Raw genomic sequence first — 12266 nt, 5'->3', positions numbered from 1 at the left:
TTCAATCTCCAGTTTGTTTTCGCATAAGATTAAATTTATATATATATATATATATATATATAATATATATAATATATATATATATATATATATAATATATATATATAATATTAAAAACATTCTTTTTAACAATCTGTCATAATTTTATTTTTTTTCTTAAGATTTAATTAGAATTAATTATAATTAGTTTGCTTAATTTCACGTGAGTTGCCTTTTATCATGTATCTTGGAACAAGACAATAGCGTCCTCTTGAATAGAAATGCTCCCATGCGAATAATCAAATGACCACAGCAAGAAATATTAATTAAGTAATATTTTCTATATCCCAGAAAGGCATATCTTCTATTAAAAAACAAATATCAAATTTTATTATTTTACCCTGTTTAAATGTTGAATTTGTTGGCGTGAGTTACTACAACAAAGGAGTTAGAGAAAATATAGGAATATGTTAGGCAAAGGAAATCCTACACGTCAGGGGACAACTTTAATTTCCGCATAAGAGATTGTGTTGTATAGAATAACTTCAACAATGTTTTTCTTTATATATAACCGATTGTACTCTGTTCTGAATTGAATGAATAAAAGGAATAGAAAGACCTTATAAGATTAACATGGTATCAAAGCAGGTTCTTAAAACCTATGCTCAACCCACCCAATAATCAAAAGAGAACTTAAACCGGCTGAATTTCATGGCTGAATCAACTGACTTGACACAACAACTCAACCCCCACACCGAATCAATTCTTACTAGCCTAACGACCAAGATGACAGAAGTCCTTTCCAGATCCCAGACCTCACCACTCTCACCATCAATTGATTCTTCGACAACTCCAATCAGCATCAAGTTGGATGGCTCTAATTTTGCCTTATGGTCGCAAGTTATAGAGATGTATATCTCTGGCAAAGACAAGTTAGGATATATCAATGGAGACTCTCCTCAACCTCCAGAAGCAGATCCATCATTCAGAAGATGGCGAATTGAAAATGCCATAGTAAAAGGATGGTTGATTAATTCAATGGACCCCTCATTGATCGTTAATTTCATTCGCTTCCCAACTACAAAACAGGTTTGGGATTCTGCTGCTCTAACATATTTTGATGGGATAGATACGTCTCAAGTTTATGACCTTCGTCGTCATGTGACTCGCATGAAACAAGCTGGCGAATCCATTGAAAAATACTACAATGATCTTCAAGGCTTATGGCGAGAAATTGATTTTCGACGTCCTAACCCAATGGAATGTGCTGGTGACATTCAGAAATATAACTCAATCCTACAGGAAGACCGAGTTTATACCTTCCTTGATGGATTAGATGACCGGCTTGATAAAACTCGAAGTGATGTGCTCCAGCTAAAGCCATTCCCCACGGTTGAGCAGGCCTATGCTCATGTCAGACGGGAAGATGTCAGACAAACAGTCATGACATCAGGTACAGAGATTGCTCCTGGTATGGTTATGACATCCAAAGGGACCAAGACTGGCTATCATCATACACCACCGAAAACAGGATATCCCTCTCTGAACAATGGAAAGGCAAACCCATTTTTCAAAACTAAGGTTTCATCAGATGGAATAAAATGCACTCACTGTGGCAACACTAAACATACTCGTGAAACCTGCTTCAAATTGCATGGATATCCAGAATGGTGGCATGATCTTCAGGCACAAAAGAAACAAGAGGCTCCTATTATTGATGGCAACACAGGGAGAGCCACAGTAGTCACAGGGGAACCATCATTATCCCTCACCTCCCAAGTAGACAACACACATAATCCAGGTAACAACAACAATGCACTCCAGAGCTCTACTCACAGTGATGAGGAAAAATGGATTCTTGACTCTGGAGCTACAGATCACATGACATTTGACTCCAGTGATTTCTCTCAAACAACCCCACCAAGACGAAGTCATATTGCTACTGCTAATGGGGACACTTGTCCGATTACAAAGGATGGAACAGTGATCCTATCTCCTTCTTTATCATTATCTCATACATTACTTGTTCCTTCTCTTTCCCATAAACTAATGTCTGTAAGCCAAGTGACTGATGATCTTAATTGTGTGGTATTAATATACTCTACGTTTTGTCTCCTTCAGGATATTCTCACAAAGGAGATAATTGGGCGTGGTACTAAGAGGGGGGATTATATTATGTGGATGACATAAGTTTAGGCAGAGCCAATCACATGCATCATGGGGTCAGTAACAATGAAAGGCAGATTCGACTATGGCACCATCGCTTAGGATATCCTTCAATTGGTTATTTGAAGCACTTATTTCCAGATTTATTTTCCAATACAATGCACTCAGACTTTAAGTGTAATACTTGCATTTTAGCCAAAAGTCATAGGGTCTCTTATCCTGTGAGCATGAATAAAAGTGCAATTCCTTTTGCGTTAATACACTTCGATGTGTGGGGACCTTCTTCGGTAACTATGTCCTCTGGTCATCGTTGGTTTATGACTTTTGTTGATGACTGCACTCGAATGACATGGTTGTATTTACTGAAACATAAAAATGAAGTATTTGGTGTGCTCAAATCCTTTCATATCGTGGTACAAACACAATTTTCTGCTAAGATTCAGACCCTTCGATCTGATAATGGAGGGGAATATGTTAATCAACAATTTCAAGCTTATTTTCAGACCCATGGCCTTCTTCATGAGACCTCGTGTTCCCATACACCACAACAAAATGGTATTGCTGAAAGGAAGAACTGGCACATATTAGAGACTACACGTGCTTTACTAATTGGGGCACATGTGCCTAGACACTATTGGGGTGATGTTGTTGCTACGACCGTGTATTTACTGAATCGTATGCCAACAAAGGTTTTAACATTTCAGACTCCCTTGAAGGTTTTGTCCGACCATGTTTAATTACCCACTGTGTTGATGATTCCTCCTCGTATTTTTGGTTGTGTTGCATTTGTACACCTCCATAAGAATCAAAGAACTAAGTTGGACACATGTGCAGTTCGGTGCTTATTTTTAGGATATGGTGTACATAAAAAAGGGTATCGCTGCCTTGATCCTACCACCAAACACACCTACATTACTATGGATGTCACCTTTCTAGAGTCTGACACCTTCTTTTCCTCACCGGCATCCAATTCTACTCTTTAAGGGGAGCTCCAAGATGAACAGCAGAATTGGTTGGACAATCACCAGTACCTACTGGGTGGTGAAGGGCTGGATGTTGAAGACAGTTCAACACTGATGAATGCTGGAAATAATAGAATTGAACCAAATGATCAGAATGTTTTAGAAGGTGATATGAATCCAAGAGCTGAGCCCGTATCATCAACAAATACAGAATCTGTAGATGAAGATCCCCACCTCTTAGTATCTGACCCCGACAACCCTCCTTCTGAGAGTATTCCTGAGGTAAGCTCTCCTACCACACCTTCATACACTAATGCCATGGATACATCTACTGGTTATACTCTACCTTTCAGACACAATAGGGGTAAACCACCAAACAGATACTCTCCAGACATAGAAGACAAACGATCCAAGTACCCAATAGCCAACTATGTGTCTACTCAAAAGCTATTTGAACCACTCAGAACATTCACACATACACTTTCCTCGTGTACTATTCCTAACAGCGTTGAAGAAGCCCTGACAGACTCAAACTGGACTAATGCTATAAGGGAAGAGTTGGAAGCCTTACAACAAAATAAAACATGGGCACTGGTAGTATTACCTAAAGGAAAGAAGACAGTGGGGTGCAAATGGATTTTCTCCATAAAATACAAGGCGGATGGGTCCATCGATCGACACAAGGCAAGGTTGGTGGCAAAGGGGTATACACAGACATATGGAATAGACTATCAGGAAACTTTCTCACCGGTAGCTAAACTAAACACTGTTAGAGTGTTGCTTTCTCTTGCAACAAATTTAGATTGGTCACTACACCAACTTAACGTTAAAAATGCCTTCCTCCATGGTGATCTCGAGGAGGAGATTTATATGGACATTCCTCCTGGATATCTGTCTTCCTCAAAGGAAAAGATGGCATGCAAACTACAGCGAGCGTTGTATGGATTAAAACAATCACCTCGTGCATGGTTTGGTCGGTTTAGTTCAGCCATGAGGAAATATGGCTTTCAACAAAGCAATTCAGATCATACACTCTTCCTAAAACATCGATTGGGAAAGGTGACAGCTCTAATAGTCTATGTAGACAATATGATTGTTACAGGGGATGATGCAGAAGAAATATCTAAACTCCAAGAGCAACTAGCAACCAAATTTGAAATGAAGAACCTAGGAGGGCTGAAGTATTTTATTGGAATTGAAGTAGCCAGGTCAAGACAGGGCATATTTCTGTCTCAAAGGAAATATGTACTAGACTTATTGTCAGAGGTAGGATTGCTGGAGTGTAAACCAGCTGACACTCCTATTATTCAAAATCATAAACTTGGCGAATATACAGATCAAGTGCCGGCGAACAAAGAAAGGTATCAACGACTAGTTGGTAAGCTTATCTATTTATCTCATACTCGCCCAGATATTGCATATGCGGTGAGTGTAGTAAGCCAGTTTATACACCGTCCTAGTGAAGACCATATGGATGCTGTAATTCGGATTCTACATTACCTGAAGTCCTCTCCTGGAAAAGGACTTATGTTCTCAAAAAATAATCAGTTGAATGTTGATGGCTACACAGATGCTGACTGGGCTGGAAATGTGTCTGATAGGAAATCCACATCAGGCTACTTTACATTTGTAGGAGGAAACCTCATCACATGGAGAAGCAAGAAGCAAAAAGTGTGGCATTATCCAGCACTGAAGCTGAATTTCAAGGGATGGCTAAAGGTTTGTGTGAACTTCTTTGGCTCAGAAGACTGCTCATGGAGATTGGCTTTACTCCTAGCTCTGAAATGAACTTGTTTTGTGATAACAAGGCAGCCATTGACATCTCCCACAATCCTGTTCAGCATGACCGTACCAAGCACGTTGAGGTAGATCAGCATTTTATCAAGCAAAACCTTGACGAAAGAATTATTCGGTTCCCATTTGTCAAATCAGAAGATCAGCTGGCAGATATACTCACGAAGGCAGTATCCATAAGGAACTTCTACGACTCACTTGACAAATTGAACATAAAAGATATATATGCACGAACTTGAGGGGGAGTGTTGGCGTGAGTTACTACAACAAAGGAGTTAGAGAAAGTATAGGAATCTGTTAGGCAAAGGAAATCCTACACGTCAGGGGACAACTTTAATTTCCGCATAAGAGATTGTGTTGTATAGAATAACTTCAACAATGTTTTTCTTTATATATAACCGATTGTACTCTGTTCTGAATTGAATGAATAAAAGGAATAGAAAGACCTTATAAGGTTAACAGAATTCACGTTATTCTTTGCTCAATTATATTAAATTTTAAAAGACAATATAATAAATATGATAAAAAAAAATATGAGTCGACATATATATTATTTAATACATTGTTGTTATTATTTCTTATGAAAGCTTCAATAGATAGTCTCTTGGAACACAGAGCAGTGGATACTCAAAGCACACAAGGAATTTATGGCCACGCCAAAGCCAGTTTTTGGCTAAGAACAAAAGGAAGAAAAACAGCCACACAAAGAGAAGATCAAACAAAGGAGTTTTCATATCTAGGCATCTGGATTTGCCAAGAAATATGCCTCGACAGCCTTGAACAAGCCTGCAGTTTTTTTGCCATACACGTCCTTGATTTGATCTTTGTTGATCTCAGCATCACCATTGATGTAATATGTGCTAGTTCTCTTGCAGATGGATCCTCCCTCGGGAGTTGACACAAACTTGTGTTCATAAGTCACCTTCTCAACTGCATCCTTCCAGACATTGGCTTCAACAAGGCTGAAGCTGTATGTTAAGTTCTCTTCGTCAATGGCTTCAATCATCTGCTTCGCATAACTGAGTTCTTTGCCTACACAGTGAAAAATTAATTTATTTCTTCTTCATGCAAGCATATATAGCATAAATATAATGAAAAATATTGTAAATACTAGCCTTCAGCAAAAGTGATCTTTCTGATGGTTCCTGGCCCTCCATTTCCTTCAATTATCTCAGAGCTCTTAATATGTTCTGGCAGAATTTTAGGCAGGAGAGTATCTGTATTAAGACAGTATGCCTTGAAAAGCTTGGCCGGGGCGACAGCAATGGCAAACTCATTTTCTAAAGTGATGACACCCATTATAAATTTATAAGTTAGGATTTCCAAAGATCACGAAGGATTGAAAAGGGGAAGAGAACTTGGTGATAAGGGATGTGTTTGGGGTGCTGACAAAAGAGAAGTAGAGGTGGTATTTATAGGAGGAATTCCATGGCCATGTTGTGTGAAAGGATCACTAAACTCTTAATATTCTGTTCATGGACATTTTTTTGTGATCCAGTCAAATAAAGCACCTCTGAAAACTAAATAAAGATGATCTATATCGTTGATACAGTAGTTTTGTGTTTATATAATTAGTTGCAAGCATGCTGGCGAAAGAGTTAGGTCCTTCTTGCACAGCGCAGCCGCAGCCCAATTTGCTTGGGAAAAACACAAAAACTGGATCTTTAAAAAATAATTATAACACCTACATGTGTGTGTGTGTAGCAAACCCAAACCAATTTTCCAATTTGTCTTAATCTTTTTTACTTCCCATATCGAAAAAGGATACTGATTATTGCAGTTGATTGAAGAAAACCCAACCAGAACCGGTCACAATAAGCATTCCAAGAATATAATCATCAGCTATATAAATAATAAATAGTAACTTTTACATATATATTTTCCAGATTTTTGATTTGTTTTTTTAAGGGTCATTGATTCGAGTTGATAAACTTCAGGATTATTAGAGGCTTTAAGACTTATAAAATTAATCGAAGTGTGTACAAATTCGTCCGAACACTCATGTTAATAAAAAAAAAAAAATTTCTAGTTTTTTTTTTTTGAAAATAGAGTTTAAGTTTTTTCATTAGTATACAAATTGAGAGATAAAAAGCAAAAATGAACATGACGGAGGAAGCAGAACCTTTTTCTGACATGCAAGAGTTTCATTTGATCCCTTATGTTTTAATGATTTTATATTCATCCCTATTCATTTAAGTTATTACATTTTGTTTATAAACTTTGTTTTATATATATATATAGAGAGAGAGAGAGAAGAGACAAAACTATCGGGTGACTAGATTTTACCAACCAATATATTCGATTTTAATTTTTATAGATTCAAGTTTAATAGAGAAACTCAATAAAGATAGTTTGATATTGGAAAAAGTTGTTGATGCTTAAAAAATTTAAAATTTTAATTTGATTTTGATTTTTTAAATTGACTAAAATATATTTTGTTGTTAGAAATATGATTTTAGACATTTATATGATTTTTTTTTCATATTTTGGGGTGAAAAAAATGATCAAATTTAAGTTATAAATAGAGATAAATATAGTGATCGAAGATGGTTATAGATAGATGACGTGAAATTTACTATACGTAAAAAACAAATTGGCTCACAAGTGTCATCAAATGATCAAATAAAGTAGCTATCAATCTAGATTATTTAATGGCTAATCTAGAAGGTGTAATATAATAAGCTTCAAAATTATATAATCATATAGTGTTCCTTTTTTATATTTATATTGAGAGGATTAAAAAAGGAGTTATACATAGTAATTAGATAAACTTTGTATTTTTTTAAAAAAAAATTAGTACCATATAAAAAAAACTGAGATGATTAATTTAGGTTTAATATTTATATTGTAATATTTTTTTTTAATAGTTAAGTTTATATAGAATTTGTTAGCTTAGTCTATTTAGTCAATTGGTTTACTAGAAAATTAGTCATAACTCTAGAATTAGTGCTTCAAAAACTTTCAACAATCCAAAGTTATTTCCTCTGCCAAGCAGGATTGGTGCTTCATCAAAACTGAGATGATGCATCCTCCTCCATCAGGAGAAGACACAAACTTGTTCTTGAAAGGTAGGTAGGTGGGAGTTTTCCTCTTCAATTCAGCTACAATTTCTTCCCAACCAAGAACTTGTATGAAGCATGACTTGATGAATTTGTAATATAACCTTGGTTTTGTAAGCCTTTGATATGATGTTAATGGAGAAAAGGAAAGTCAATCAAGGAGTCCCTTTCAAGCCAATCTTTTTATTTTTTGGATTGGCCTTTCAAGGGGTTTTTTTTTTTAATTTTTTTCTATTAGCAAAAAAAAAAAAAAGCCATCATTTGGTTTCTAGGAAATAAAATTTGTAGGTATTTTTTTTTTTCTTACATCAAATCTTGCTTCCCATATGAAATCCGTTAACATTGCCTCCGGATATGCATCAAGCATGATGTTAACTGGTATTTTATTTTTAAATAGATACTCATACCAAGAGTGAATAATCCTAGATTGATACTTGTACTACTAGAGTTGATGTATTTTATTGTGTTTATGCAATCTATACGGTATTTTCTATAGTTAATATGTTTTTTATATATATTCTCGTGTATTTTTATACTCTCATATATGATAAAAACACAGAGAGAACTTCTAGCCAAGGTAGTAAAAAATTGTTCTAATTGAATATAAATAATTCAATAAATGAAATAGATATTCAATAAAAATACATACTTTGTGATTTATACCCATCTCAAAACGGTATTCAAGAAAAATGATGCTGAATAATAATAATTAAACAGTCACGTGCTCATCAATCCCATGGACTCAAGCTGCACTCCACTGGCACTGTTGGGAATCTTTCAGTGTCTTTGCAATAGTCATAGATCACAAGATTTCTTTGGACCCAGGCGAAGTCCATTTTCTGTTCATCGGAGAGATGCCACGCATCGTATTGATCCCACCAATTCTTAGTCGTAGTTGATACGCATTCAGGGAAGGGATCTTCCCATTGGCAAGCTTCAACACTGAAGTCCTTGTAAGAGGACACAAATGGAGCCTTTTTCCAGTCTGTTTTCTCTAGTCCTCCCCGGGTGGCCCAGTCATCGGCGTTCCAGATGCTAGAGAACAGGTACATCGGCTTCTCGTTGGGGAAGAAATTGTTTGCTTCTCCGTTGTTCTTGTGCACCCTTACTGGAACTTTATCCACGAAAAACCTGCAGTTTGCATCAATATTCAGTGAAAAACTTTCACAAGCTTGCAGTTTGCATAAATTGAAACTATCATTTTGCTGACATCCTCGTATTCAGTCCAATGAATTAAGGTTATGTTTGAATTTGAAAAAGGTTTTAATTGCGGTTTAAAGTTTTTTTTATTTAGAAATATGTTAAAATAATATATTTTTATTTTTAAAAAATTACTTTTATATCAACATATTAAAATAATCTAAAAATATATAAAAAATAATTTTTAATAAAATATTTAAATATAAAAAACACGATTTCCACAGCATTATTAAACGAATGCTTAAACAATACCACATGTTTACACAGTTAATCCATGCAACAATCCCTTTAATCTACTTTATTGGCCTTTTCTTTTTTGCTTTCGCTTTCAAAGATTCCAAGATTTGAAAAATCCCAACATTGATCTCTATTTCGAAACTGAGAGCTCATCAATAATATATATATAACACAACGCTGAAGGACTTACACTATCTGATGGTTATTCCAGAGAATGGAATAGGTGTGATACTCCTCGGTAGGGTCGAACCAAAGCATGTGCCTCATTTCACGGTTGCCAGTCCCATTCTTGTATATATTTGTTTGTATCAAGTAGGGTTCTCCAGTTCTATTTCCCAAGAACTCAAAATCCAACTCATCTCTTGTTGGACCTGCCCCATTCTCTGTACACATCTGCAAACATACGTTAATCCTCTCTAATTAGCCTCCTTCCCCATTAATTCTCTGTTCTTGCTATCGAATTACAAGTATGATTTCTTAGTGAAGCTTCATAGGCACACGATTTCAAGGCTCTTTGAGCCTGTGGGGGTAGTAGAGGAAAGACTTACATAATAAGCTGTCACTACACCTGCAGAGTCGCCTCCAACCAGTTTCAGCTTCATGCTAAACCATCCAAATCTATATCTCTGCTTGGTTTGAAATCCGCAGCCTATATATTCAAGAGATCAAATTAATACCTCAAAAAGAATACCAATCTTGAACATTAAGCAAGCTATATATATTTATTTGATTTAATTAATGTACTGATAAAGAACTTCAGCTGGTTTTGAATGAAGCATCAATGCATAAATTTGCGTACCTGTATCTTTGTCCAGTGAGAGATACCAGATCTGCCCATCTGCAGATGTTTTGAAATGATCTTCAGACCACATTATACTAAAGTTATCTTCAAAAGAAGCTTTTGGTTGAGCTGCTTCAGATGATGTATAAGAAGCAGCCATTAAAGCTGCAATGAAGAGAAGAGCTGCTGCCATTGCAGAAACCTTCTCTCAGTTTTGCTTGGATCAGAAGGCAGAGAAGGAGCTTTCTCAACTGGCAGCTAGCTGGATCTTTGTGAGGAGGTGATGTGCATTTAATGATTAGTACTTTATAATGCAGTACTTCCACTGTGAAGGTTAGAACTGGAAAACCAAGTTGGCATGTCAACGTTGATAAATTATTAGGATATGATAACGGAATGTACAATTTTACCCATCTTAGATATCTTAATCATATGATTAGGGTTTTGATATGGAAGATTATAATAAATTACAAAGTTATAAAATCTAATTCAAGTACTAGATTATTGAGTAAGGTGGATTAATCTTGGCTGAAACGAGATAATTCAAAATATTATGGTCTTTTAAAAAAAAGGTTTAAAAGATATTATTTTGAAGAATTTATTTTTAAAGAGTTAAAATAGGTTTTTTATGGGGTAAATTAGATTAAATATGATCAATTCTAAATAATTTTTTAAAAAAATCAGTTTAAATCAGGAGTCAAATCAGTTGAGTCTTAAAATAACTTATTAAATCAAGTAAAGTTTAATAATTATGATAAGGCATTGAATTATAATATGTTTGGAATTTTGTGAATTGTATTCCATTTATAATTATTGCATTTGGAATTTTTATGTACGTTGATAATTTTTTTTTTTTAAAATGCCAAAGTAAATTCATCAATGATTTGGCCTCAAACAATTTGTAATAATACAAAATTGGCATGGGTATTATAGGCATTTGATAAAAATGGTGTGAGGAGAATTTACATCACATAAAAGATATATGGGGTGGGGGGGCGAGAAAGCCAGGCTGCCCTCCATTGGGTTTTGACAGAGAATTTTAAGGTGGGGTCCATATGTTGCTAAGTGATTTTGATTTGTCATGCAATAATCAGAAAGTTCTTGGATTTGACAACTGGAATTTGAAGCACAGAATAATGTGAAATCTCAAAAGGAAAATAAACAGACAAAAAATTACAGTCTATTTGCAGTTTTTATAAGATTTTTTTATTTTTTTAATATTTAAACTTTAAAATTCTTAGAAATATCTAAAAAATTAATTTATATTTTTTAAATAAAAAATAAATTATATCGCATTACCAAACAAACTATCTATTACAATTAAATTTAACATGGATTATTTTAAAAAAAAAAAAAAAAAAATAAATAAATCTCATTACCAAACATATTATCTATTACAATTAAATTTGACATGAATTATTTTTAAAAAAAAATTATTGAAAAAGTTTATTAAAAATACATAATCATAAAACTTATGTCTCATTATCAAATGATAATTATTATTATTGCAAGACTGGAATTGAATTTCAAATGCTAATGTACATGTACACATGCTTTTAAGATCATCAACACTTGCAAGAGGCACAAAGATTTGAGATTAAACCGTCATATGAACTGCGCGTGCCTTAGCATTTCTAGAAAAACAGAGCACTCGACAGGTTTTTCAAGGCAATCTCTTTGATCGTTTGCTTCACTTTAACGTAGCAATGGAGGAGGTCCAAATATCAAGCTATAAAGAGAAAACATTTACGAGGAAGCAGAGCTTGCTTTCCCGGTAATAAACAAGACCAACATGCTAATCGCAATGACCGAGAAGGAAGGCTAACACTATGCAGTGACAAAACATTATCCTCTTCCCTCTGGTTCAGACAGAGCATGTGGACAGCCAGTGGTATACCTTTTAGGATGCTCAAGGATGGAATCTTATTAGCTGTTTGATGAATTACAAGTCAGATGCTTCAAACATTGGATCTCAATGGAGCACATGCCAGGCAGTTTTGAAGTGATTATACGGTGATAAAGGCATGGGTATAAAACCCGAACCCGTATAGTGATTGACCTGGAACCTAGACGTGTGGGGTCTTGGTC

The 12266-nt window shown here is 35.1% G+C and overlaps 2 protein-coding genes across 2 annotated transcripts; both read right to left on the bottom strand.

Moving 5' to 3' along the window:
• Positions 1-5486: 5486 nt before the first annotated feature.
• On the bottom strand, positions 5487-6295 carry LOC118058524 (major allergen Pru ar 1). The gene is made up of 2 exons (XM_035071222.2): positions 6017-6295; positions 5487-5933 (listed from the first exon to the last, which is right to left on the bottom strand). The coding sequence occupies exons 1-2, from the start codon at positions 6198-6200 to the stop codon at positions 5638-5640; spliced, it is 480 nt and encodes a 159-aa protein (XP_034927113.1). The 5' UTR covers positions 6201-6295; the 3' UTR covers positions 5487-5637.
• Positions 6296-8536: 2241 nt separating this feature from the next.
• On the bottom strand, positions 8537-10469 carry LOC118058844 (probable xyloglucan endotransglucosylase/hydrolase protein 8). Its single transcript, XM_035071612.2, has 4 exons — positions 10197-10469; positions 9946-10046; positions 9588-9790; positions 8537-9091 (listed from the first exon to the last, which is right to left on the bottom strand). The coding sequence occupies exons 1-4, from the start codon at positions 10369-10371 to the stop codon at positions 8689-8691; spliced, it is 882 nt and encodes a 293-aa protein (XP_034927503.1). The 5' UTR covers positions 10372-10469; the 3' UTR covers positions 8537-8688.
• Between the last annotated feature and the right edge of the window lie 1797 nt (positions 10470-12266).

Source organism: Populus alba, chromosome 4, assembly GCF_005239225.2.
Source record: "Populus alba chromosome 4, ASM523922v2, whole genome shotgun sequence".
Taxonomy (NCBI): Eukaryota; Viridiplantae; Streptophyta; class Magnoliopsida; order Malpighiales; family Salicaceae; genus Populus; species Populus alba.
Note: the sequence above shows the minus strand (reverse complement) of the source record. Positions and strands in the feature narration are given on the sequence as shown.

Bases quoted from the DNA above. Each gene is read 5' to 3' on its own strand.
- LOC118058844 (XM_035071612.2), bottom strand. From the start codon at position 10,371: ATGGCAGCAGCTCTTCTCTTCATTGCAGCTTTAATGGCTGCTTCTTAT. The intron at 9,791-9,945 runs GTAAGTCTTTCC...GTATGTTTGCAG, and splicing joins GTGTAGTGACAGCTTATTAT to ATGTGTACAGAGAATGGGGC. The intron at 9,092-9,587 runs GTAAGTCCTTCA...TGCAAACTGCAG, and splicing joins TGGAATAACCATCAGATAGT to GTTTTTCGTGGATAAAGTTC.
- LOC118058524 (XM_035071222.2), bottom strand. From the start codon at position 6,200: ATGGGTGTCATCACTTTAGAAAATGAGTTTGCCATTGCTGTCGCCCCG. The intron at 5,934-6,016 runs GCTAGTATTTAC...TTCACTGTGTAG, and splicing joins AAAGATCACTTTTGCTGAAG to GCAAAGAACTCAGTTATGCG.